Here is a 26,950-nt window from a genome sequence, read left to right as displayed (position 1 = left end):
ATGGTGGTGTGGATAGCAGCTCCAGTTACAAAAGTAGCTGACCGGTGCTGGAGCAGGCAGTGGGTCTGAGTTCGTCCCCAGGTAGCTGGTCTCAGAATTCAGTTGAATTACAGGAATCGCAGTTGGCATTGGAGAATTGCTTGGTGGTATGGAATAAAACACACACGTAGGAATTAGTGTCAGAATCCTAAAAAATGATAGAGAAAATCAACAAAACCAAGAGCTGCTTCTCTGAAAGGTCAACAAAATCGGCAAACTTTTAAACAAATTGATTAAGAGAAAAAAAACAAATTATCAAAGTCAAATGAAAATGGGGATGCTGCAACCAATTCTACAAAAATGGAAAGGATTGTAAGAGAATATTGTGAACAACTGTACACCGACAAACTGGATAGCTTAACTGAAATGGACAAATTTGTAGACACACAGAAACTAACAAAACTGACTCCAGAAGAGAGAGAATGTGAATTGACCTGCAACTAGTCAGGGGATTGAACCAGTATTCAAAAAACTCCCAAGATGGGGCACCTGGCTGCTCAGTCAGTTAAGTGTCTGATTCTTGGTTTTGGCTCAGGTCATGATCCCATGGGTCATGGGATGGAGCCCTGTGTTGGTGGGGGGTCAGTGTCCGCACTCAGCGGGGAGTCTGCTTGGAGAATCTCTCCCTCTGCCCCTCTCCCAATTCACACGTGCACACACTCTTTCTCTTTCTTTCAATAAATCTTTTAAAAAAACAACTCCCAAGAAAGAAAAGCCCAGAACAAGATAGCTTCACTGGCAATTCTATCGAAAAATTTTTTAAAAAGGGTTAACACCAAAAAGACACTGTCCACATAGTAAAAAGGAAACCCAAAGAAAGGAGAAAGTATTTTTGAATCATATATCTGATAAGGGATAATATCCCAAATATATAGAGAACTTCTAAAAGTCAAAAACAAAAATCCAATTTGAAAATGGGCAAGAGACGATGAGATACCACCTTGCACCTGTCAGAATGGCTAAAATTAACAACACAGGAAACAACAAATGTTGGTGAGGATGCAGAGAAAGGGGAACCCTCTTGCAATGTAGGTGAGAATGCCAAATTATGCCTCCACTCTGGAAAACAGTATGGACATTCCTCAAGGGGTGCCTAGGTGGCTCAGTTCAGCATCTGCCTTGGGCTCAGGTCATGATCCCGGGGTTCTGTGATCGAGCCCTGTGTCAGGCTCCTTATTCTGTGGGAAGCCTACTTCTCCCTCTCCCACTCCCCCTGCTTGTGTTCCCTCTCTGGCTGTCTCTCTCTCAAATAAATAAAATCTTTTTTAAAAATGGAGGTTCCTCAAAAAGTTGAAAATATAAGTACCCTGTGACCCAGCAGGTGCACTACTAGGGATTTACCCAAAGGATACAAAACTACAGATTTGAAGGCATACATGCACCCTTTGTTCATAGCAGCATTATCAACAATAGCCAAACTATGGAAAGAACCCAATGTCCATCGACCGATGAATGGATAAAGGTGTAGTATATACACACAATGGAATATTACTCAGCCATCAAAAGGAATGAAATCTTGCCATTTGCAAGGACATGGAAGGAGCTACAGTGTATTATGCTAAATGAAAAAAGTCAGAGAAAGACAAATATCATATGATTTCACTCATACATGGAATTTAAGAAACAAAACAGAAGAACATAAGGCAGAGAGCGGGGGAAATAAACCATAAGAGACTTTTTTAAAAAAAGAGTTTATTTATTTATTTGAGAGAGAGAGAGCATGAGCAGTGGCAGGGGAGGGGAGGAGGGTACAGGAGGGTGAGCAGGGAGCCTGACAAGGGGCCCAATTCTAGAACCCTGAGATCATGACCCAAGCCAAAGGCAAATGCTTAACCAACTGAGCCACCCAGGCGCTCCACCATGATACTCTTAGAGAACAGACTGAGGGTTGACGGAGTGAGGGAGGTGAGGGGATGGGCTAGAAGGGTGACAGGTATTAAAGAGAGCACTTGTGATGACCCCTGGGTGTTGCACGTAAGTGATGAATCACTGAATTTTCCTGAAACCAATATTGTGCTGTATGTTAACTAACAAGAATTTAAATAAAAATTTGAGGGAAAAGGGCGCCTGGGTGGCTCAGTGAGTTAAGCCTCTGCCTTCAGCTCGGGTCATGATCTCAGGGTCCTGGGATCGAGTCCCGTGTCAGGATCTCTGCTCAGCAGGGAGCCTGCTTCCTCCTCTCTCTGTCTGCCTCTCTGCCTACTTGTAATCTCTTTCTGTGTGTCAAATAAATAAATAAAATCTTTAAAAAATTTTTTGAAGAAAAAAACAGACAAAAGACTGCAATAGACATTTCTCCAAAGACGCTGAGGGACCAATAAGCACATGAAAGATATTCAATATCACTAAACATTAGGGAAGTATGAATTAAAACTACCATGAGATACCACCTCACACCCATTGGGATGGCTAGTATCTAAAAAACAGAAAACAAGTGTTAGGAAGAATTTGGACAAATTGGAACCCTTGTGCACTGTTGGTGAGAACGTCAAATGGTACAGCCACTCTGCAAAACAGTATGGCAGCTCCTCAAAAAACTAAAATAGAATTACCATATCCATATTACCATATCCAATTACCATATCCAGCAATTCCCCCTCTGCGTATTTACTCAAAAGAACTGGAAGCAGGATCCCAAAGAGAGATTTGTACCACCATGTTCATAACACCATTATTCACAATAGCTAAAGAATGGAAGCCCCCCAAGTATCCATCCCCCAGTGAATGAATAAGCAAAATGTCGTACATACATCTAAGGACTATGATGTGGCTTTAAAAGGGAAAGAAATTCTGTAATCTATTACAATATGGATGGACCTTAAAGATATTTGCTAAGTGGAATAAGCCAGCCAGAAAAAGACAGTCTGGCCCTGATTTCTGTACCCAGTACATATGACACTCCCAGTAAATAGAAACAAGTCAAATGTCCATCCACAGGTGACTGGATAAACAAATCATGATATAGTCCTATGATGGGATATTTTTCAGCCGTAAGAAGGAACGAAGTACTGATACATGCTATAATTTGGATGACCCTCAAAAACATGCTGAGTGAAAGAGAGCAGATATCAAAGGTCACATTTTGTATGATTCCTTTTACAGAAACATCCAGACTATGTAAATCCCTGGAGGCAGAAAGAATCTAAGTATTTGCGGGGGGATCGGGGTAGGGAATGAACAGTCACTAATGCGGTGGGGGTTGTTCGTAGGTTATGAAAAATTTTGAAACTACAGAGAGTTGATAGCTGCATAACTTTAACACTTTAAAATGGTTATTTTAATGTTATATGAATTTTACCTCAATTTAAAAAAAGGGGGGGGCCTGGGTAGCTCAGTCATTGAGCGTCTGCCTTTGGCTCAGGTCATGATCCCAGGGTCCTGGGATCGAGCTCTGCTTCAGGGTCCCTGCTCAGTGAGCTTGTTTCTCCCTCTCCCTCTGCCTGCTGCTCCCCCTGCTGTTCTCTCTCTCTCTCTCTCTCTCTCTCTCTCTCTGTTAAGTAAATAAATGAAATCTTTAAAAAAAAAAAAAAAAGAATCCATGACCACATCTGGTCTAGCTGTTGTGGAGTTCTTTTTTTTTTTTTTTTAAAGATTTTATTTGTTTATTTGACAGAGAGGTCACAAGTAGGCAGAGAGGCAGGCAGAGGGAGAGAGAGAGGAGGAAGCAGGCTCCCCGTCGATCAGAGAGCCCGATGCAGGACTCGATTCCAGGACCCTGAGATCATGACCTGAGCAGAAGGCAGAGGCTTAACCCACTAACCCACCCAGCCGCCCCTGTTGTGGAGTTTTATGGAGACCTGTGGTCCACCCTCCAGAGAACTGGCCCCAAATTCCTAAGGAGGCAGAAGGACACATCTCTGGGGGATGGGTACACAGGACCTCTACTGTTTTTGCAACGTCCTTTGAGTCTGTAATTATTTCAAAATAAAAGTTGAAAGGAAAAGTAAGGACACACGTGACCACAGCTGCTCCATGGGTGCCACTCTGAGGTCTGGCGCTCAGAGACTGACCATTCTCTTTGAGTTCCAGGACTCATTCCCTGACTGGTCACCTAGGACTGCCGTCTGTTCTGAGCTGGCAGCTGTGGGCAAGGGAGAATCCTTATCCTCAGGAGTGGGCCCAGGGCCAAGTAGGTACTCCCAAAGATGTCAGGCTTCACCTGGATCTGTGCTTTGGGCTCCGGGGATGGGGCAACGTAAGCCTCACAAGTTCCCACAGCCTCTGGAATGGGACCAGCTCTGTCCTGTGTTAGGGACCAGGTGAGTCCTCAGGACACGGGGGCTTCTGCCAGCACTCTGTGGGCAGGAAGCCCGTTCAGGCATCGACACTGAGGGGAATGGGGCCCAAGGTTTGGACATTTAGGGACCTACAGGAGACCATGGCCTCCAGCCCACCTGCATCCCTTCCATGGCTCCTGTCCTCAAGACAGATACCTGCTGGAGCACCTGGGGGACTCAGCTGGTTGAGCACCCAACTCCCAGTTTCAGCTCAGGTCATGATCTCATGGGTCCTGGGAGGGAACCCTGCGTCCTTGGGCTCCATGCTCAGCTGGAAGTCTGCTTAAAGATTCTCTCCCTCTGGTCCTCCCCCAACTCACATGCACCTGCTCTTTCTCTTTCAAATAAATAAATCTTAAAAAAAGAAAAAGATAGGGGCGCCTGGGTGGCTCAGTGGGTTAAAGCCTCTGCCTTCGGCTCAGGTCATGATCCCAGGGTCCTGGGATCAAGCCCCGCATCGGGCTCTCTGCTCCTCAGGGAGCCTGCTTCCTCCCCTCTCTCTCTCTGCCTGCCTCTCTGCCTACTTGTGATCTCTCTCTCTCTGTCAAATAAATAAAATCTTTAAAAAAAAAAAAAAGAAAAGAAAAAGATACCTGCTTGCCCAGAGGCCAAATATCCTAGAGTTCCATCCCACTTTGCCTGTGCCCTCCAGCTGCCAGATCTCTCTGGAGGCAGGACCAGGAGCTGGCTCAGTCTAGTTTCACTTTCCCTTTCCCTGAAATGACAGAAAAGCCAGGAAGAAAGCTGTGAGCAGTAGCGTCCTTCACTCCCGGAAACTTAGTGCATCTTTGCACTGGCTGCTATGGGCTGCTGGTCTCCGTGGGCACAGCCTCCCACACAGCGACCCTGTCTATAGGAGCTGCAGCCTGCCATCTTGCCTCCCGCCTGAGGATGGGTGTCCTGGAGACTGCCAAGCTGGTGGATGAGCAGCTGTACTCACGGCAGTTGTGAGGCCCGAGGTGGGGAAGGGAGTGGGGTGGCCTCCTGACTTCTGGCCTCCCACTGCCTACCTTCTCATTGCCCCTCCACAGGTATGTGCTGGACTTGCCAGCCATGCAGAGGATTCAGGGAGCCAAGGTTCTGCTATCGGGCCTTCAGGGTCTGGGGGCCGAGGTGGCCAAAAACTTGGTCCTGATGGGTGTGGGCAGCCTCACACTGCATGACCCCCACCCCACCTGTTGGTCTGACCTGGCTGCCCAGGTAAGGGGCATGGGAGGGGTACTATGGGTTCCCAGGCCAGGGTGGGGGTGGGGCCCAAGAGAAATCCCCTTGCCTGAGGCACGCTGGGTCTCGCCCTAGTTTTTCCTCTCTGAGAAGGACTTGAAAAAGAGTAGGGCTGAGGCATCTCAGGAACCTGTGGCTAAGCTCAACGGCGCCGTCCAAGTGTGTGTACACACAGGTGACATCACCGAGGAGCTGCTGTTGGACTTCCAGGTACCCTCCCTGCCCCACTCTCCAGGTGAGCCAGGTCTCTTCCTCTGGCCCTGCGCTGAGCAGCGGGTCTGGCCCTGCTGATCATGGGTTCCACCCAGGTGGTGGTGCTGACTGCCTCGAAGCTGGAGGAGCAGCTGGAGGTGGGCGCTTTATGCCACAAGCTCAAAATCTGCTTTCTGGTGGCCGATACTCGGGGCCTTGTGGGGTGAGTGAGACTCCCGGCCTGACCTGCCACAGCACAGGTGGCAACTGGCCTGGTCCTGTCCCTGGGGCTGTCCAGATCCCCAGGCTTGCTCCTGTGCCCCTCTGCCCCCAGCCCCAGGCCTGTCCTAGCACCCCCTTCTGATTGCAGCCCCCAGTCCCACCCTCTGCTTCCTCCACCCCAGTCTCCACACCTGCTCCAGTAATTCCCTCAAGTTCCAGCTTCCAAGCCTCTCCCAGCATCCCTTCCCCAGGGCTGGCCTTCTGGGCTGTGCCTAGTGTCTCCCACCCTTAGCAGCAAGCATGGTGAGTAACCGCTGGGCTGGCTCAGTGACCCCTACCACCCCACCACAGGCAGCTGTTCTGTGACTTCGGTGAGGACTTCACCGTGCAGGACCCTACAGAGTCAGAGCCTCTGACAGCTGCCATCCAGCACATCTCCCAGGTGGGTGCTGAAGTGTGGGTGCTCAGCTGCTGACCAAGTGGGGGCACCCCTGAGCCAAGCCACCTCTTCTCCAGGGCTCCCCTGGAATTCTCACCCTGAGAAAAGAGGCCGATGTCCACTACTTCCGTGATGGGGATCTGGTGACTTTCTCAGGCATTGAGGGCATGGTTGAGCTCAACGGCTGTGATCCCCGGCCTATCCACGTACAGGGTAAGCCAACCCACTCAGTCCTCAAGCCCCCACCCCGGGGCGTACACGCAGCCTGGTCCTTGGGGATAGGTTCTCCCTCCACCTTCCTCAGTGTGGAGCAAGGTCAAGGACAGAGGCACAAGACAGGATAGGGTATGAAGAACAACTCAGGTTCAGAGGTCATACTGACGAGGCTGGATCTCCCCCAGAGGACGGAACCTTGGAGATTGGGAACACAGCAATTTTCTCCCCTTACTTGCGTGGTGGGGCCATCACTGAGGTCAAGAGATCCAAGACTGTGAGCCATGTGAGTGCAAGTGCATCTGAGATGGGGGAGCTTGGGAGCCTCAAGGGCCCCGCAGTGTTCTGAACCTGACCCTGAGCTGAGTACCTGTTACAGAAGCCCCTGGATGTAGCCCTCCTCCAGCCCCATGTGGTGGCGCAGGGTTCGGAGGAAGCTCACCGTGCCCGCTGCCTACATCAGGCCTTCCGTGCACTGCACGAGTTCCAGAGCCTCAATGGCCGCCTGCCCCAGCCGTGGGATCCTGTGAGTGGCCCCGTTGCTTCTCCCCCGAGCCTATCTTATTGGGGTCTCACCTACCAGAAAGCAACAGTGATTATCTCACAGACCCGAGTTATAAACCCAGAGGCAGCTTCCCACTTACATAAAGGAAGTGATAGCACTGTCTTTGGACCAGAGACCGGGTCCCTGAAAGTACTAGGCACAAGGCCCAGGGACCCTGGCCGCCTCCTCCCCCCTCAGCTCTGGGCTGAAATGTCTAGCCACGTTGGCGAAGTCTCTGCAGGTACTGTCTAGGCATCCTCTGGTGGGCCACACAGTCTGACAGCTGGTTTGGGCCTTCACGTTTAGGCACTGCTCCCTCTTCTATGGAATCGGGGGATGGGCTCATGAAGGGTTTGAGTGGGGGAGAGAGCCCAGGCCAGGGCTGCCATGCCCACAGAGTCCTCCTCCACAGGCTGATGCAGAGAAGGTGGTGGGCCTGGCCCGGTCCCTGGAACCACTGAAGGGGACAGAAGGAGAGCCGCTGGAAGAGCTGCTGGATGAGGATCTAGTGCAGACAGTCGCCCTGAGTAGTGCTGGTGGCTTGAGCCCCATGGCAGCCATGCTGGGTGCGGTGGCTGCCCAGGAAGTGCTGAAGGTGGGCAGAGGCACAGGCAGGATGAGACTGGGAAGGGTGTGGAGATCTGTGTGGGTGCCGGAGGGTGCCAGCACCAGACAGCGGCCCTGGCGACTTCACTGGTCTGGTGAAGCCCAGCCAGGATCAAAGGCAGCTTGGAGCTGGCAGGAGTCCCTACCCTGAAGTTCTGGCCTCTAGGCAGTCTCCAGGAAGTTCATGCCCCTGGACCAGTGGCTTTACTTTGATGCCCTCGATTGCCTTCCAGAAGATGGGGAGCCCCTTCCCACACCAGAGGACTGTGTACCGGTAAGAACCTAGGGTAGGGCTGCAAGCGTTCTCCAAACGTCAGACCAGGGAAGGAGAAGGAACAACAGTCCAGGAATCCTGACCTGGAAAAGTCGGCGTGAGAGGGAGGCACAGCACAGCCATCACTGAGCCCTGTCTGTGTCTCCTAGAGACATTGCCGCTATGATGGACAAATCGCAGTGTTTGGGGCTGGTTTTCAGGAGAAGCTGAGCAGGCAGCACTACCTGCTGGTGAGCTTTGTGGCCCAGCTGGGAGAGGTCTGTGGGAGGGCCAGGTGAGGCCCTCCCACTAAGGCTGCTCCTGCTGGCAGGTGGGTGCTGGAGCTATCGGCTGTGAGCTGCTCAAAGGTTTTGCCCTAATGGGCCTGGGGGCCGGGGACAGCGGGGGCGTGACTGTTGCCGACATGGACCACATAGAGCGCTCCAATCTCAGCCGTCAGTTCCTCTTCAGGACCCAGGACATTGGTGTGAGTGCTGGGCCCTATGCACGTCTTGCATCCCGGACTGTCCATGGTGCGCCACCCTCAACACCCACCCACCCACACCCAACATCTTCCTGTTTTCTTCTCAGAGGCCCAAGGCAGAGGTAGCCGCAGAGGCCACTCGTCGCCTGAATTCACACTTGCAGGTGACCCCACTCACCCACCCGCTGGATCCTACAACAGAGCACATCTACGAGGACAACTTCTTCTCCCATGTGGATGGCGTGGCTGCTGCCTTGGACAGTTTCCAGGCCCGTGAGTGGAAACTTGACACTTAGCCCCTTATTCAAGGCCGTGCCAGCCCCACTCCTGACCCTCTGCCCCCTTGCTAGGCCACTATGTGGCTGCTCGCTGCACCCACTATCTGAAGCCACTGCTGGAGGCGGGGACACAGGGCACCTCAGGCCATGCTTACGTGTTCGTGCCACATGTGACTGATGTCTACAGAGCGCCCCCCTCGGGTTTAGCTGCTGAAGGGGCTACCTACCCTGTCTGCACCCTGCGGCACTTCCCCAGCTCAGTCGAGCACACCTTGCAGGTAGGAAGCACCCCAGAGACCCCCCTGACCCCACCCAGCTCCGCCCCTAGCTGCAGACCTGCTCCCCGCCTGACACCTTATGGTGATTCTCTGCCCCACAGTGGGCCCGGGACGAGTTTGAGGGGCTCTTCCGTCTGTCTGCTGAGACCATCAACCGCCACCAAGAGTAAGGCCACCAAGAGGGCGTGGATGGGAGTCCAGAGACCCTAGGGTCAGAGTCTTCAGGGCTTAGCCTCAAACCTCCTCTCTCTGCAGGGCACTCACTTCTCTGGCAGAAACAGATGGGCCGCAGGTGCTAACCCTGCTGGAGGAGGTGCTGGGTGTCCTGAGACAGCGTCCACAGACCTGGCAAGACTGTGTGGTGTGGGCCCTGGGCCACTGGCAACGACGCTTCCATTATGGCATCAGGCAGCTGCTGAGCCATTTCCCACCTGATAAAGTGGGTGTCTAGGGATCAGGAGGCGGAGGGTTTGGGGGAACCAGACTGAGCCCAACCACCTCCCTTCCCCTAGGTGCTAGAGGATGGAACTCTTTTCTGGTCGGGTCGCAAACAGTGTCCCAAGCCCTTGGAGTTTGATGCCAGCCAAGTGAGTGGGGTCCCTTGGGAACCCCAAGGTGGGGATGTGACCCCTCAGAGCCGAGGTAGGCACCTCTGTATTCTGCAGAGGGGCACAGGTGCTGAAGATGCCATGCCACATTTGTGCATCTGTGGGTGTCCATGTGTAGGACCGAGGCAGGCACTCCAGTGACTCCACAAATGGCCGGTGCCCCCCACCCCACGCACCTGAGCATGCTCACTCACACCCACGCATCTGCGCATGCTCTTGGTCTGACTGCAGGACACACACCTCCTCTACGTGCTGGCAGCTGCTAACCTGTATGCCCAGATGCATGGGCTCCCTGGCTCCCGGGACCAGACGGCGCTCAGGGAACTACTGGAGTCACTGCCGCTGCCTGTGCCCCAGGCCTTGGCCCCCATCTCTCGTAGTGACCTGGAACTAGCTGGGGCTTCTGCTGAGTTTGGTGAGGTCCCTGGGTCTGGCCCCCTGTGCTGCCTTCCAAAGGCCTGGCCCTGTCCTGAGCCTAAGCTACAGAAGGAAGATGGGGCCTGGGGGCCCTGCTGCCAATTCACTCTCTCTCAGGCCCTCTGACCTTGCTTCTTTCGAGGTTTGGGCTCCTCCTCTAGCCCCTCAGTAGGCCCTCTCCCTGCTGCCCACACCCCCCACACCCCTGTTCCCATGGCAGATTTTCAGCAAAAAAGACTCCAGAAACCACTGGGCCCTGGAGAGTCCCCAGCTATGGTCCCCAGGTGAGGACAGAATTCCGTAGGTGCGCGCAAGGCGCAAGGCTCGGGCTGCTGGACAGACTGCAGTGCCCATCAGGGGATCTCTCTGAACATAGTTGGTTTAGGCTTAGGGAAGAGTAAGACTAGGCACCAGGCACCAGGCTCCAGGGAGAGGGCGGGAGGTGGGTGCTGAGAACTGCCTGTCACCCCCTTCCTCTGCCAGGCCCTGAGCAGCTGAAGAAGCTGCACCAAGTGCTGAAGGTCTGGAACAGGAGCCCTCCCCTGGAGCCCCTGAAGTTCGAGAAGGTGGGAGCCCAAGCAGGGGTGAGGGGCAAGCTGGGGAGGTTGTTGGGGAAGGTCAAGAGCTAAGAAGGTGGCTTTGAAGTTCCCTTGGCCTGAATTCTCCTCCTGGCAGGACCCCCAAAGCAGATCACCTTCCCTGAGCCTCTGCTTCCTTATCTGATAAGGGAGGCAGATGTCAGCATGCCCCCTCCCCCCCAGAACTGTGGGAAGACCTGTGCGGGGACATGCAGTCAGCCATGGTGAGGGAATCTGAGGCCATGTTAACTCTGTCGGGACTTGGGCCTCACAGGACAATGATAGCAACTTCCATGTGGATTTTGTGGCAGCGGCAGCAAGCCTGCGAGCTCAGAACTATGGGATCCCCCCTGCCAACCGCTCACAGGTAACTCTGCCCCTTGGGGCTCAGGCCCGGAGGTGGGGGTCAAACTCTAGCCCTACACCTCGGGCCCAGAGCAAATCTCCTGTCCTTGGCAGAGCAAGCGAATCGTGGGCCAGATTATCCCAGCCATTGCCACCACCACAGCAGCTGTGGCAGGCCTGGTGGGCCTGGAACTATACAAGGTGGTAGGTGGGCCACGGCCCCTCCGTGCCTTTCGCCACAGCTACCTGCATCTGGCCGAAAACCGCTTTGAGCGCTGGGAGCCTTGTGCCCCCACTGTCCAGAAGGTGAGCCCTTCACCCGCCTACCACCCCCCCCCCCCCCGCCCCACAGGCCTGGGTCTTTCCTGTACCTACCAAAACGGGCTTTCCTCTGGCTCTGGGCTCACACTAGAACCCAGACTCTGGGGGAGTCCTTAAGACTCCCTCCAGCCAGCTTCCTGCTGTGAAGCCAGACTGGGACCTGTCAGACACAGGAAGCAGCCATCAGCTTCCCTCACCCCTCACCCCTCACCCCTCCCCTGCCCTGGGTCTGGGGGTTGCTGCAGCTTTAACTCATTAGCGGAGTCAGACAAGCCTCACAGCCTCCTCCTTGTAGTAGAGCCCCTAATGGGGGAGGTGGTAGGGAGGGGGCACTAGAGCCCTAGCCCCAAACAGAGCCTAACTTCCGCCCCTGCAGAGCATGGGGACCCTGGCCCACTCCCTCCAAGCTGAGTTAAAGGGCACTGAGTTCACTGCCACAGGTGGGGATGTGTGCGTTCGTTTTGTGCGTGTGAGTGCACAGGGGTCTGGGCATCCTTGGCCCTGTGGCATGTGGGCACGGAGGGAGCATGCTTGTACATCTGTGTGCCAGATGGGAGTACAAGGCTCTTCTTCGCTGTGGGTGTGCATGGGTGTGCATGTGAGTACACATGCAGGCGTTCCTGGTCGTGTGTGTGTGTGTGTGTGTGTGTGTGTGTGTGTGTGTTCCTCCAAGTGCAGGGCCTGTGAATGCCCCTGGCTGTGCGCCCAGGCTCGGCAGTAGTTGGCATTTTCTCGGGGCACGGGAGAGGGGGTGGAGAGAATGCCCTCACCAGGGGAGAGGGGAGAGGTCATGGGCCAGCACTGGGCTTTTGCTGAGCAGGCCTGGGGTCCCTCAGGGCACAGTACACAGAGCTCTTTTGTGAAGGGCCTCTCCTCCAGCTAGCACATAAGCTCCTTTGTCTATGGTGGAGGGGGAGGGGGCAGAGGACGGTCCCCCCCACAACTCACCTCTGGCCTCATCTCAGCTTGACCCCACTGTTCTTTCTGGGGGAGCTGGCAGAGCCCCCTTCCTGGCCCCTGGCCCCCTGCCACCCTCAGCTCCCCGCACTAGAACCCCAAGACTCTTGAAATAGGGAAGGAAAGGGAACAGGAAGAGGAGGCCTCTGTGGACTGTGTCCCTGCTGGGGTCTCTTAGCCAGTGGGGCCCTAGTGATCATTGTGCCCCTTGATCCTCTGTGCCCATGTAGTCCAACACCCTGGCAATACAGAATGACGGGACGGGGGCAGGATGTCCACCCCCACCACCCCAGCTCCCAGCCTTGCATTTGAGGCTCAAGCAGCTTTATCAGTGACTGCAGCGGCCCTGCTTCTGCTTCCTCAGGAAAAATTGCCCCCCCCCCCACGCACACACAACCCGCCTGCGTGATGGATTGCCTGTTTCCCTGTGCGGGGGGGCCCCATAGCCCCATTTCCTGTGCTGGCCCCAGCATAGGCAGGGAGGGTGCTGGGACTCTGGGCCCAGATCCCACCTTCCAACCCCACCCCCCTGGCTTCTGTTTCCTGCCTCTAGTCCAGCTCCTCCTCTAGGAAAGGGGCCATGAGCTGCTGGTAATGGGTAGGGGGAGGGTGTATGTGAGAAGCCTCTCACTGCCCTCCCCCCCCAGTTACATCCCCTGACATGGACCTGGACCTGTTGGAACCGCCTGGAGGTGCCCGCTGGGCAGCCAGAGAAGACCCTGGAGTTACTGCTGGCCTATCTCGAGGTGAGCCCCATCCCTCCCTGCTTTTAGGCCGGGCATGGACCTGGCCTAGCTGGCCCCTTACCTGTCTCTCTCTAGGAACAATTTGGGCTGAGGGTGAAGATGCTGCTGTTTGGGAAGGCCCTACTCTACTCGGCAAGGTGGTCGCCTGAAAAGCAGGCCCAGCGCCTGGCTCTCAGGTAAGCCCACACCAGGCTTCAGCGGGCCTTGTTCTGTTCCTGGAGGCTGGCGTTGAGACACATGACGCCTTTCCTCTTCCCAACCCCATTTGGGCCCCTCACACACTCCTGAGGCTTTCTTTTGCCAAATGGAGCCAGCAAATGGGCTGGGGGTGGGGTGAGGACCGAAAACCTGAGGAGGGGCCTCCCAGCTGCCTGCTTGGCCAGCCCCATCAGCTCCTCCACACCCCACTAAGCCCCCCTTTCACAGCCCACTCCCAGGGGACTCGCAGCTTCCTGCCTCCTGCCCGCCCTGCCTGCTGCTCCTAAAATAGTTTCAGATGTTTCCGGTCTTGAGCTGCTCCTGCCCCCAGCTTGAGCTCCTTATGGCCCATCAGCACCCTCGGGTCCATCCCCGGTCACTCTGCCTCCTGCTGCTCACTTAGCCAATCACCCCCAACCCCTTCCCTGCCACACTACCAGGGTGACGGAACTGGTGCGTCAGGTGACAGGCCGGAAGCCTCAGCCAGGGCAGCGGGTGCTGGTGCTGGAGCTCAGCTGTGAGGGTGAGGAGGAGGACACTACCTTCCCACCCCTGCACTACCAGCTAGCTGTGTGACAGGACAGCAGCCCTGTCCTCCGGCTCCATGGAGCCCTGCATCTCGAGCCCACAGTAGGCACTCAATAAATGCTTGTTGCAGGAGGGTTTACGTGGAGACGGATGATGAAACATGGGGCAGTAATGCACAGGGCGTGTGACATGGACGTGAAGGGGACCCCTGCAGGGAGAGAAAAGGCTCTCTAGATTCGCCTGCCTAGACTGTGTCTCAAAGGGCTGGAGCCACCTCCTAGAGCCTCAGGGGCATGGAACCAGGATAGTCCAGAGAAAGGCCTTTATTGTCCCAGGCTGGAGGGCAGGGTCAGAGGTAGCTGACATCATTGCAGATGATGGGTTGGCGGCTGCGGCAGCTCATGAGGGCTGCAAATCGTGAGACGTCTGCAGGCAGTTCAGGTTCCGGGCGAGGTGGGCACGATAGTCTCTTTCCCGCCATCGCCGCCCTGCGTGCCCTGGCCAGCTGGCGCCGCAGCTGCTCCGAGAGCCCGAGCAAGAACTGAGGGGGCCGGGCACGGGCACGGGGCCCACCTCCATCGTCCCCCTCACCCGCTGCCTCTGGCAGCTCCATCCAGTTGTGCACCAAGTCAGCAAAACAGTTGTCCCCCAGCACCAGGGGCTGGCGACTGCGACCTCTGTTCAGCAGGGCTGCTGTCCAGTCTTCAGCTTCCAGCCCCTGCCAATGCTCCAGGCAGGCATCCGGGGTAGACTTGGGCCGTGGTCGGCGGGCAGGTGGTGCACTGGCCCCAGGAACTCTGCTGGGCAGGGGAATGCCACTGGCCGAGAGGCGCTGTCTACGCGGGGGCCATGCTGCAGGTGCTGGGTGCTGGAGTACCGGCAGCTCTTCCTCTCTCCACGTGCTGCCCGACACTTCAGAGAAGCCAGAGTCCCAGTCCAGGGCATTCTCCCTGGGGCTCCCCAAGACAACACCCTTGTCGCCTATCACCACACCTTCTTTCTCCTCTTCCACACAGCAGACAGAGTCCTCGTCCAAGGCATCTGAGGCCCTGAGTTGGTGGCTGAGCAGAACACGTGGGCCGGGTTTGGGGGGTGGTGGAAGGGGGCCAGACATGGGGGGTGAGCCTGTGTCCCGGCCACACAGCTGTGGAGGAAGAGAAGGCCCAAGTTGGAGGGGGTAGCTCTTGTCACCCCTGCCTGCCTGGCCAGACCAGTCCCCAAACAGAAGGCCCAGGAGGGCTGGCTAGGCCTGCAGGCCTGGGCAGCCAGCCTCCAGCGGGCACTGGGCCGGTATGGGGGCCCTGGCACACGTAGCTCGTGTGGCTCCCGTCAGCCGACCTGGTGGCAGTCTGGCAGGCTGCAGCACGCAGAGCTGGGCAAGTCGGTACCCGCCACCAGGGCGGGAGGCAGGGTTGCGGGCCTGCCTGCATCGGGAAGTAGGTCTTGTTCAGGGCTGGGGGTGGGGGAGCATCCCTGCTTCCTGAGGGATTCAGCTCCCCAAAGCTCACAGCCTCTTTCAGAGAAAGAGCACTTGCCGGGTGAGGGGTAGGAGAAGGAGGTGCAGGTCAGTCTGGGGTAGAAGGCATCCAAACAGCGCCAGCACTTCTTTAGTCCCTCGTAGCCCCCTGATCCGCCCCAAAACAAGTTTCTCCCCGCCAACTCCCTCCGCCACCCCGGCAGCAACGCCAGCTGGGCGGCTGTTACTTGATGCCCAATGCAGCTCCCAACCGTCCGAAACCCGATGCGGGCCATCTGGGCCATCTGCGCCGCCCCGCCCCCATCCTGCCTCAGATGGGCACTCGGGGCGGCCCCCTACCCGTGTGTCGTTCGGGCCGGACGGCAGCGGGGCACCCCACATGCGTCCTCACAAGCCACACCCGCTCCCAAGCCTCACCAGTTCCCAGCGGAGCTGGCCCAGGAAGCTGTCAAGCCGAGCGCTGTGCATGCCCGTGCCCGAGCCCCCGCCAGGCCTGCCAGTTCCTCTTCGAACTCCAGCGGGAGCCTCACGGAGAAGGCCCAGCGGGCCGGCCAGCGGCGCCCCGGCCCTCCGCCTGGCTCCGTGGCTCCTTGCTCTCCGCAGCTCGGGCCGCCGCCGCTGCCGCCGCCGCCGCCCCAACATCTGGCAGCCGCGCCCCGCCCCTGGTGCTGCAGCCAATGGGGGCGGGGCGGGGCTGAAGCGGCCCCGCCCCTCGGGCCAGGACTAGTGGGTGGGTGAGCCTGACACCCGCTCCCCACTTCTCTGCAGCTCTGGAGGGAGAGGCGGGGCTGTAGCTGAAAGCCGGGCGGGTCCTGCCTGGGGCTCCCCCACACCCTGGGCGGTTCACTGCATGACCCAAGACAAGGCGATTCCCGCGGTAGCCTCAGCTTCCCGGTTTTTCCCAGGATAGGCCTGCGGTCTCCCCCGCAGGAGCTCCTTGAGCGCGCGGATCCCCCCAGCCACGCCCACGTGCGGACAGAGCTGCCCCAACCGTCGGACCTAGCCTTGCTGTAGCCCACTCCGGGCGCGAACCACTGAATCCTTTCCTGGAGGGGCCTCGACAAACCCTGGGAATGATGGGTCCCACCCCTGTAAGGACTCCGGGAGCACAGGACCTCGCGGCGGCACAGCAGAGGGACTCCGGCCAAGGCCCAGCCCCACGTCTGGCAGAGCTAGGCAGGGCCGCCCTCTAGTGGGGAGCGCGGTTAGCGGTGATTACCTCGGCGACACCCGCACTCCCTTTGCCCGCACCGCAAGCCAACCTAGAGTGCAGGGGGTTAGGGCGGCACTATCTCTCCAGAACCGTCAGAGCCCCGTTCCTGGAGGCCGCTCCACGATCGGAGGCTAGGTTTCAGGATACAGTCTAACTTGAGACAGACTAAACAACTCAGTAGGCAAAACAGCAGGAATGAGGGTGGACAGGCTAGTCTGGGAGAGGGGACTCACAAAGGAGGCAGCATTCTGTATGGGACCTGAATGAGCCATCATGGGAGATCAAGAAGGTTATTCTAGGGGCACCTGAGTGGTTCAGTAGATTAAGCGTCTTGACTCTTTTTTTTTTTTTTTAAGATTTTATTTATTTATTTGACAGAGAAGTCACAAGTAGGCAGAGAGGCAGACAGAAGGGGAGGAGGGAGCGGGCTCCCTGCAGAGATCATGACCTGAGCCAAAGGCAGAGGCTTAACCCACTGAGCCACCCAGGCGCCCATGTGTCTTGACTCTTGATTTCCTCTGAGGTCATGATCTCAGGGTAGTGAGATGGAGCCTGAAGTTGGGCTCCACACTGAGTGAGGAGTCTGCTTAAGATTCTCTCTCTCCCTCTGCACCCTCCCCCATGGTCTCTCTTACGCTCAGAAAAAAAGGGGGGGCGGACAAAAAGAGGTATTCTAGGCAGAAGCATCAGCCATTTGAAGGCCCTTAGAAGAGAGGGGTTGCCCAGAGCTTAACATAAAGAAGGCCTAGGTGTCTAGACGGTGGTAGTTAGGGGAAGGAGGTCAGCAAACCAAGCTCCTAGCAACCCTGGAAAGAATAGAGGGTTTTGTTCTTGGTGTGTTGGGGAGCACTGGGCTTTTGAGCAGGGAATGAGCCAGGATGGCTCCTGTTTGGGTAATCCTAGCTGCTTTAGGAAAATCACTCTGTAATCAGAGTGGAGGCTTCTGCCCTCATCCACCAAGGAAGGGAAGGGCCTGGGCCTGGGTAGGGCAGGAACACAGGAGGGGGTGACTTTGGGGTATGTTTTGGAGCTAAAATCAAGCCTTGCTGATGCATGAATATGGGTAGGGAAAGAAGAGCATCCACCATGACTCCCTAGATTTCTGGCCTGAACAGCTGGTCAGATGGAATTGCCGTGACTGGTTCCAGGAAAGAGACTGGAGAAGAACAGGTTTGGGGAGGAAAACCAAGGGATTATTTGTGTATGCTCGACCCTTGAGATGCCTGTTGGAAATCCCACATGAGATGCAGAGGCAGCCACAGGGTGTGTGACTCTGGAATTTGGGGGAGCGATTGGCACTGAAGCTTTGGATCTGGGAGGCAAAGTGAGTGGATGGTATTTAAGGCCACAGACTTGGATGTGTTGGGGGAGGTGAGTGTAGACAGAGGAGGGTAGCAGTCAGGACTGAATGCTAGAAGAATCCTCTTGGTTGTGATAGGGAAGCAGGACCCACATGGGGGCTAAGCAGGAGCAGCCAGGGAGCGGGGAGGAAACTGAGAGAGTGTGGGCACTTAGGAGCCAAGGGAGCAAGTGTCAAACACTGCCCAGGAGGGGAGACTGGAGAATGAACTGAATTTAGCAGTATGCAGATCTCTGAGGACTCTGGCAAGGGCAGTTTCACAAAGAGAGCGACAAACTTGATGATAGTGGGCCGAAGAGAGTGAGAGATGAAGAACTAGAAAGTGCGAGTGTGAACAACTTTTTAAAAATTGACATATGGGGCGCCTGGGTGGCTCAGTGGGTTAAGCCTCTGCCTTTGGCTTGAGTCATGATCTTAGGGTCCTGGGATTGAGTCCCGCATCGGGCTCTCTGCTTGGCAGGGAGCCTGCTTCCTCCTCTCTCTCTCTGCCTGCCTCTATGCCTACTTGTGATCTCTCGCTACCAAATAAATAAAATCTTTTAAAAAAATAAAAATTGACATTTAAATATAATAAATGGACAGCTCTCAAAGGTGTAGCTCAATGAATGTTAAAATCTGTAAACACGTGTATAGCTGTCACCCAGATCAAGGTATAGACTCTCCCCAGCCACTCCAGGAGGACACTTTGTGCCCCCTCCAGTTGATAGTCCTGAAGATAACCACTATTTTGATTTATATCACCAAGGATTCTTCTTGCTCTTGGAATGTAGGCAACTTTTAAGAGATTCTGTTGATGGCTGGGCTCAGATTTATAGGCAGATAATGTTCTTAACGGTGAGAGGGGGTGGGCAACTGGAGTTTGGACTCTATGGCCTAGCAAGTCCTTAACCCAGTTTTCCTGGGTGCTGTGCTTGTGTCTCAAAGACTGCATGACCAAGACTTCCTTCCCTGAGCCTGTTTCCCTACCAGAAGCTCCATCCTTTTCCCCTAACATTTCCTTTGGGTTATAGTAACAAATGGGAGAATTCACTAGAAGCAGTAAACCTTGGGGTTGCCCAGGCCTCGTAGTCCCTGTCTGGAGTCTAGAGCTCAAGTCACCAGGAATGGGCGGGGCTGGGACCTGGGAGGCCCAGGAGTCAAGCCTGCCCTGCGGTGTTTAAGCAACTGACCTGGCAACAGGGAAGGCCTGACAAACACGTCTGGTCTTCCGGAGTCTCCTCTGCTGTCTGTGTCTTCAGGCCACCATGGCCCTGCTCAGGCCCCCGGTGCTTCTGCTAGCTCTGGTTGTCTCTGGTGAGGAGTTGGTGGGTGGGGGAACCCACTTTTCATGCCCCAACACCCTCTACAGTGCAGTGAAATCATGACTCTTCTCAGATAAGCTACCATGCAGGGCAGGGGCTGTGGGCCAACCAAGGAAGGACAAAGATCTAACTCCCTGACCCTCATTCCTTATGGCTGCTTCCTCAACCAAGTCCTCACTCTTGTTCAATGAGCTGAGTCATGGTTGGATGTGGGGGACAAGGAAGAGTTTTGGCTGCTTGGCCCCGAGACGTGACCAGGCCCTGAAGCTGAAGGGCCAGTATGCGTGGGGGGCCTCCAGCCTGAATTGTCTCTTCCTCATAGAACTCCACGGCCTGCCCTGGTTCATAAATATCTCTGAGAGCCAGGGACCTGGTGCCATCCTTTACTCCTTCCCCGTCAACTGCACGTCTTACGTGCCCACCCTGGAGTTGCTCTACGTGCGGCCACCAACCACCTTCTTTAACCCACCCAGCCTGAACAGGCAGCAGAAGACCTACATGGCCATGGTAGGGTCCTGGGCACAGATGGGAAGCATGGGGGGACAAGGGCAAGCCCTCAATTCCCCAAGCCAGAGGTAGTATAGGGGGATGGAGAGCCCAGAGTCCCACATGGCACCACTCATCTGCCCCAGGTGACCTTAAGCAGCTCGGCCCGGCTGGATGCCCTGGCAGTGAATCACTACAGACTGCAGCTGCGGCTCACATGTGGCAGGAAAGTGTTGGAGCCAACCCTCTCTGTGGGCGTGCACCGGGACCCTGGCTACAGCCCATGTGCCGGCCAATTTGCCAACCCAGGTGAGGCCAGGGGCAGCAGGCAGGGCTGGGCGGCACGGCCTGAGCAGAGCCTCCCTGACTTCCCCTCTGGCTAGGTGGGGAAATCATTCAGGTTCGGGAAACGGTCACCCCTGGAGCCCAGCTGTACACTCTGCTGCTCCCAGGCCTGCAACTCCAGCGTGCCCAGGTGAGCCCAGCACGTGAGCAGTGTGGGGTAGAGGGAACAGCAGGATGGGGGAGGCACCTAGGGAAACCAAACTCGGCCCCTCCTTGGCCCAGCTCCTCGCTGGCCAAACACAGAATGCGGAGGGCCCCTTTAGTGTGTGCTGAGCCTCTGCGTGAGGTGTGTTCCTGGAGAGAGCCACTGAGGGCTGCCCTCCCCCTGAGGACCACGGTTGTCCTGCAAGGACATCTCAGGGCTTGTGTTCTTTCTGGCTCTCCTCAGGGTTCTGAATTCTTCATGAAAACTCTGTATCACTCTTGGAATCCAAAAAAAGAAATGTCGTTTGAAAAAACAAACAAACAAAATAATTGATTTAAAAGCAGAAAAGATTGAGGATCAGGGCCAGGAGTCAGGGTGGAGGTTGGGGAGTCACCCTGTGGTGGGGTATGGGAGCGTTGGGTGTGGGCAAGTACCAGCTGGGGTGTTGGGGGATTTCAACAGGGATGTGTGGGGCACTGGGAGTGGGGCTGGGGCCTCCAGCATCACTGTCCTGTCAGCTAAGCATCAACAGTGCCCAGGACCCTCCATACTTCCCTGGACCTTTCTCCATCAATGGGCAAGGCTGGCTGCTGGCACCATCCCAGGGCCTCAAAGGCCAGGCTCCAAAGGTGAGCTTGACTTGGAACCTGGGGATACCCATGGATGGGGCATGCAATAGACAAGAGCCACCATTTCCTGGAGGTTTGTTTGTTCTTGGTCTCTGAAATTTTGCTGCCATGTTCAGACATAGCCCACATCTGTACCTGTTGCCACATGCTAGCTGTTCTCTCACACTGGCCTGGTTCTGGTGCTGGGTTCTGGAGTTCCAGAAAGAAAAGGGATCCCTGGCTCTGGGAGCTCCCAGTGCCTTTAATAGGACTGAGAGTGTTTAGAGCAGTTACATGGAAAGAGAAAGTTCTGAGTAAAGTGGCTAGTCTGGAGAAGATTAGAGAAGTTCCTTCTTTAAAACCTCCGTGTCTTAATGATGGGCTCTTAGTAACTCTAAGATGATGTCGCATTGTGAATGACTCAGATATCACACATTTTGGGGCTGCTTGCATCCTAAAAGAAGAATTTATGGCCCCAAAGAATAAGACTGAAAGGAGTACCTGTCAGCAGAGTGACAGGTATTGGGGTGGAGTGAGGGTTGGGGCTCCTTGTCCATGGAGGGCCTGAGGCAGGGAGTGCCTATTGGAGGGAAGACTATGCAAAGACATACAGTAGACACACTAGTCCTCTTCTTGTTCTGTGTGCACTGTAGGTCTTCCTGCTTGACGTTTTGGTGAGCTTTGGCCAAAATCAAAGCTGCCACAGGATGCTGAAGGTGAAAGTTTTGCCTGATCCCTCCAGTCAGATCTCCTTCCTGTAAGGCTCCCCTACACTGGGTACAGTGGGGACAGTGGGGGCGGCAAGGCATAGGCCCAGAGAATTAGGAGTAAGGTTAAGGTGTGGGGCTGCTGAGGTGTCCCCAGCTAGCTCCTTTATGAGGAAACTCCCGGGGGAGGAGCCTGTGGACAGGGCCCAGGGTGGCGTGAGCGGGCATGAGCTAGTGCCCCCCCCCCCTAACTTTTTGTCCAGGGGACAGGCCCCAAATGTCACCATCCTGGAGGACCTGGCCCCCGGCAGTAATGTAGTTCAGGTTCGAGCCCGGGGCTTAGATGTGCGCTACGAAATCCTCTCCCCGGTGCCCTGCCCGCTCTTCTCCATCGGACGTGGTGAGGGGCACTGGGGGGTGGTGGTGGTGCAGCATGCCCCTGCGGCTGGTCCAGAGTGACCCGCGCTATCTCCCCGCCCTCCTGAGAAACGAGGCTGGAGCCGGGGCAGATGCGGGCGAGGTGGCGTTGGGAGGCCGGACTAGAATTAGAGGCGAGCCTCGGAGGAGGTGGCGAGAAGGGGCAGGCTCAGAGCCCACTCGGTGCTGTGGATCCGGTGGGAGGATGGGGACGGGACTGAGCTGGGGGCGGGGCTAAACTCAGCATTCCCCACCCCTCCCCGCCCAGAGGACGGCATGGTCCGCACCACCGCACCCCTGGAGTTGGCGCCCGCCCGGGGCGTGGCGGTCACTAGGCTTCAGGTGAAGGCCTATGAGCGGCGCAGACCGTGGGCCAGCGTTGACCTCGATGTCACGGTGAACGTGCGTTCGGTCAACCGCTGGCCCCCGCGCTGCCTCCCAGCGATGCTGGTGTGCGTACACAGGAACCTTATCTAAGATATTGGGGGGATGGCCATGGCTCTTGGTCCTGTTCTACTCTTGCCTTGCCGGCTGCACTCTGCTCCCAGGACTGAAATCCCAGAAACCACGCCGGTGGGCACTGTGCTGAAAACCTTCACGTGCACTGATCCCGACTCTGCTGGCTCCCCCCTCGACTACGAGCTGCGGTTCGACAGCCCGCCTGGTCCAGCTAGCCTCTGCCTTCGAGGCAGGGCCTTGGAGGTGCCCAGTCCCCTCCTCCAGACCCATGTGCTAGGTGCTCCGGGACATGAAGGTGGAGGGTAGTGGGGGGGGGGGGCGGGGACAAGGTTCTGTGGGAGCTGAGACCATGACGGTGAAGGCCTCGATGGGGGAAGTCAATCTGCTTTGTAGTCCAGGAAGCAGAGGCTCAGGGTTGACTGTGTGTGGATGCCCTGACCTCATGCAGCCCAGGGTGGCTTTAGGCTCTCCCAGGCCTTGGCTTGGCCTCACTCTGTGGCCCCTATGGCCAGGTGAATGCCACACTGGACTGTGACACTCCTGGGGCCTGCTTTCAGCATGCAGCTTCCATCCTGGTGCTCGATGGTGGTCAGCCCCCCATGACCAGTAAGTGACCATACCTAGGCCTGGACATTCAGGACAGGGCTGTTCTGTACCCCTCTCCCTATCCTCAAGATAGGGTCACCTCTCTTCCCACAGAAACCAATAGGGCAGGGTTGTCTCCACATCAGACTCCTAGGGTGGGGCATTCTCTCTCCTCTCCTTGACATCGCCCTCTCCACCCAAGGAATGGCTATTGCCCTTCCTTCCTCCAGACCCACTCCCTCCTTAGACCCCCAGGGCAGGGCCCTGTCTCCCTCCTCAGACCCCAGGAAAAGGCTGGACACCCCAGGCCAGCTCCTTGACTACCCAATGGCCTCTAGGTGAGGTGCCAGTATTGGTGATGGTGACTCCCGTCAATGAGTTCTCCCCAGCCTGTGTCCCTCGCACATTCCGGATCCGGGAGGATGCAGGGCCCCACACCCTGCTGGGCTCTGTGGTGGGCACAGACAAGGATTACCCGCACAACAGCATCGAGTACTACATCTCTGGTGGGCCCACCACCTTCTCTGTGGACCGTCTCAGCGGTACTTCTGAGCCAGGGCTGGGATGGAGGGAGGGAACCGGAGCTGACTCTGCAGGCTGAGGCTGTGGACACCTCTTTTAGGGGAGGTTCACCTCCTGGGATCTTTGGACTATGAGCTGCAGACACTGTACAGGCTCACTGTCCTGGTGACTGACCATAGCCAAGACCAGCACCCCACCCAGCGCCGCTCTGGCTCCTGCACCATTACCATCGAGGTTGAGGTAATTGAGCCTCGAGGCCCTGGAAACACTTGGAAAGTGTTCACATCTTCCTCTGGCATTCTACTTTTCTACCCAGGACTTAAGTTTCCTCCATTGGTTGGCTGGAGGGAAGTGGTGCCTCCTCACAGAAACCTCTGGGACCTGTTTCCTGACACCTGGGCTCTGGCTGTGGTCGGGGGAGACTGAGGGGGGCCAGCCTGGGGATTTGGGGTGATCTGGCTACCTTCCTGCAGGATGTGAATGACTATGCCCCCAAGTGTCAGCCCCCGTTTCAAGAACTCACCATCTATGCTCCTCTGGGCCATAGTGTGGAGGTGACCAAGGTGTCATGTTGGGTTCCTCAGGAGCCACAGCGTCGGGCCTTCTCCTACAGCATCGTGGGAGGTGAGGGCTGTGGGGGCTATTGGGCTGTTGGGGAAGGAGCAGGCCAACGCCAGCAGTAGTCCCCTACTTCTGCCACTTTGCTTTCAGGGAACAGTCAGAGCCGATTCAGCCTGCAAGGACCCATCCTGGTGCACAAGAGCATCACGTGGGGACCCCCCTGGACAGAGCAGCCACATACTTATGAGCTATTGATCCGGGTGGCTGATGCAGGTCCCTCCATCCCCCACCTCAGCACCACAGCCACTGTCATTGTGCATCTCATTCCCTGGAGCACCAGCACAGTGACCACCCGCACCCACAGATCCCCAGTGAGGGGGGGCCCTTGGGACCTTGGGAGGTGGGGAGAGAGGATCTTGAAGGGTGAGGAGACCCAGTTTTCCAGGCGGAACGATGGGGTAGGCACTCCAGAGGGAGTCATTGAGTGTTAAGAGCCTAGCAGTTCAGAAGAGCAACTCTGGGGTGTGGGGCAGCCCAACTCTTGGAGGGGTCTGAAGGCTGGATGATCAGGGCATTTTGGCAGGGCTGTGGCCCCCATTTCAGGTGCCTTCGGTGATGACACCCCTGCTTGTGACAGACGTGGAGGCTTTCTGGCAGCCGGAACCTTGGTTTGTGGTGGTGCTGACTGTGACAAGTGCCCTCTTTCTCTTGGCTCTGGGCTGGCTCTTCAGCAGGCTCTTCCAGGGGTAGGGTTTCTATCCCTCTGCTCTCTGTCTCACCCCAGCCCACTAATGGACCCCATCTGTGATATGTGGTTTCACCCAAGATTTGGTGACAATGCCCAAGTTGATGTGCGGGAAAACCCATATTAATTCGGGCTGCTCTCCCTCCAGGGGTCTTCAGGTTAGAGGCAGAGAGGCACTGGGAGGAAGTTGTCTCCCTTATTGGCAGAGCCTGGTCTTGGAATGGGCTGGGTGTGGATGAGGCCCAGTATTTTGAGATTCAGAGTTTGTCATGCATTGGGCATTTATCCCTATTTATTTCTTAAAGCTTTTTTATTTTAAAAAGATATTATTTGACAGAGAGATATCACAAGTAGGCAGAGAGGCAGGCAGAGAGAGAGGTGGGAAGCAGGCTCCCTGCTGAGCAGGGAGCCTGATGCAGGGCTCGATCCCAAGACCCTGAGATCATGACCTGAGCTGAAGGCAGAGGCTTTAACCCACTGAGCCACCCAAGCGCCTCTCCCTATTTCTTTCTTTCTTACTTTCTTTTTTAAGATTTTATTTATTCATTTGAGAGAGAGAGACAGAGTACAAGCAGGGGGAGAGGCAGAGGGAGAGGGAGAGGGAGAATCAGACTCCCCCAGAGCTGAGACCCTGACATGGGGCTTGATCCCAGGACCTGGAGATCATGGCCTGCGCCAAAGGCAGACACTTAACCATCTGAGCCACCCAGGCGCCCCTGTTTATCCCTATTTCTTATCCCTACCCTTCACTTCAAACCAGACCTGCCCCCAAGAATGACTTTGTTTTGTGGGCACAGGACTGAATCCAGGGGAAGGTTGGGGGTAACAATGTGGGCATTGCATACAGACATCGGCTAGCCCCAATATAAAGGGACAGATAAATGGTGCTGGTTCCTGAGCCAGCAAGTCTGCTGTCCTCACCGACTTGTCCCACCTCCTGGCATTTTAGGTTGGCCCAGATGCCGCAGACACCGAGCAAATCAGCCCAGGCTCTGCTACTAAACAGGTCAGGCTCCTTTACATACCTCAATGCCTGAGAGTCCATCTCTTAAACTCAGGCTGGGACGAAGAGTCTTATCCTTATTCTTGCTCTTGCTTTGCCCTAGTATCCAGGGAACTGAGGAGTCCATTGAGGGGTTCACAGAGGCACCGAGGACAGAGATGCCCCGGGCACCCAGCAGTGTCATGAGCCTGGTATGGCAACCCACCATCCTATATAGTGGGCACAGAGGCTGCTCCAGAGTACCCCCCTGTCAAGCCTGCCTCCTTATGGATGGCTACCCCTGGTAGAGCCCATGGCAGCACCATCAGGATGGAGGAGACAGTAGGGCTCCTGACCCCTTTGGGAGAAGACCTCCAGCTGCTCCCTGGGGGCAGGGCTCAACTAATTGCCCCCTCTCATTCTCCCCATCAGCAGCACTTCGATGGCAGAGCACAGGACTCCCGTGAGTCCCCCTCTTCCCAGACCATTCTCTACCTGGGTCCACTTTCTCTCCTTAGCCCATTTCAGCATCTCCTTTGACCACCAGGCAACCGCTAGCTACTCTTTCCCTGAATGGGGTCTGTTCTCACCCGCATTCACCTTTCAGCCAACGTTTCTCAAACACCTGTCAGACTCAGACCTGGTCTGGTTCCTGTCTATGGTGGAAAGTGTGGTGAGGGGAGGGGCCCTCAGATATTACATGGTCATCAGTGATTTCACCGTAATCCGGCCCTGGGCTTGGGGGGCTGGTGTCCAGTCTGTGGGAATCAAGGGGGCTTCCTGTACATTTGAGCCAAACCTCACAGGATGGCTGAGAAAGGAGGAAGGGAACACGTTGGATCAAGCAGAGGAGGGTCTCCCCAGGGGTCCTGGAATGTCTTCCCTACCTTTAAGGGAAGGAGGCTGTTCTGCTGAAGCCAGCAGTGCCCTCTCCTCCTCCTGTTCATCTGAACTCAGGTACAGGCAGAGAATACTTGTTCAACACGCTCACGGGAGCCCGGCGCTGGCTCTGAGGCCAAGAAGTTGCTTCGCTGCTTCACTACGTGTGGCAATCCTTCTTCCCATGATCAGGAGTTGAGGCTGCAAGTTGATTCTATAATAAACAAAATTACAAACAGAAGAGTCCCAGGCTTGAAACCCACCTGTGGGAGAAGCTCTGAGATCTGTGTTTCTTTGTTCTCACTTGGAGAGTGCTGCCTTGCCTTCTGGGAGCACTCTAGGGAGTAGTAAGATTATTTATCTTTTGAAAAGGCACTGTAGGATGTTCTGACTGACCGTGATTAATGCAGA

At 56.0% G+C, this 26,950-nt stretch overlaps 3 protein-coding genes across 3 annotated transcripts; 2 read left to right on the top strand and 1 right to left on the bottom strand.

Annotated features, from left to right (window-relative positions):
* Positions 1–5,042: 5,042 nt before the first annotated feature.
* On the top strand, positions 5,043–13,846 carry LOC111144196 (ubiquitin like modifier activating enzyme 7). Its single transcript, XM_022498404.1, has 24 exons — positions 5,043–5,263; positions 5,348–5,516; positions 5,616–5,750; positions 5,849–5,955; positions 6,306–6,396; positions 6,471–6,606; positions 6,795–6,892; positions 6,986–7,132; positions 7,563–7,745; positions 7,923–8,030; positions 8,180–8,260; positions 8,341–8,496; positions 8,601–8,766; positions 8,844–9,049; positions 9,151–9,215; positions 9,305–9,488; positions 9,562–9,636; positions 9,889–10,072; positions 10,558–10,640; positions 10,927–11,019; positions 11,112–11,303; positions 12,923–13,021; positions 13,097–13,197; positions 13,660–13,846. Exons 1-24 carry the CDS (start codon positions 5,208–5,210, stop codon positions 13,793–13,795), a joined length of 3,051 nt encoding a protein of 1,016 aa, XP_022354112.1. The 5' UTR covers positions 5,043–5,207; the 3' UTR covers positions 13,796–13,846.
* A 206-nt stretch (positions 13,847–14,052) lies between these two features.
* Positions 14,053–15,864, bottom strand: LOC111144198 (family with sequence similarity 212 member A). The gene is made up of 2 exons (XM_022498406.1): positions 15,642–15,864; positions 14,053–14,891 (listed from the first exon to the last, which is right to left on the bottom strand). Exons 1-2 carry the CDS (start codon positions 15,690–15,692, stop codon positions 14,097–14,099), a joined length of 846 nt encoding a protein of 281 aa, XP_022354114.1. The 5' UTR covers positions 15,693–15,864; the 3' UTR covers positions 14,053–14,096.
* A 3,127-nt stretch (positions 15,865–18,991) lies between these two features.
* Positions 18,992–26,673, top strand: LOC111144197 (cadherin related family member 4). Its single transcript, XM_022498405.1, has 19 exons — positions 18,992–19,090; positions 19,421–19,605; positions 19,731–19,893; positions 19,968–20,059; positions 20,593–20,703; positions 21,336–21,439; positions 21,653–21,789; positions 22,075–22,258; positions 22,355–22,508; positions 22,778–22,871; positions 23,189–23,392; positions 23,473–23,612; positions 23,846–23,996; positions 24,084–24,304; positions 24,537–24,679; positions 25,628–25,684; positions 25,785–25,872; positions 26,096–26,123; positions 26,618–26,673. The coding sequence occupies exons 1-19, from the start codon at positions 19,042–19,044 to the stop codon at positions 26,671–26,673; spliced, it is 2,361 nt and encodes a 786-aa protein (XP_022354113.1). The 5' UTR covers positions 18,992–19,041.
* The last annotated feature ends 277 nt before the right edge of the window (positions 26,674–26,950 follow it).

This window comes from Enhydra lutris, unplaced genomic scaffold, assembly GCF_002288905.1.
Source record: "Enhydra lutris kenyoni isolate GAN:26980312 unplaced genomic scaffold, ASM228890v2 scaffoldscaffold10, whole genome shotgun sequence".
Classification (NCBI taxonomy): domain Eukaryota; kingdom Metazoa; phylum Chordata; class Mammalia; order Carnivora; family Mustelidae; genus Enhydra; species Enhydra lutris.
This window is presented reverse-complemented; position numbering and strand designations above follow the sequence as displayed.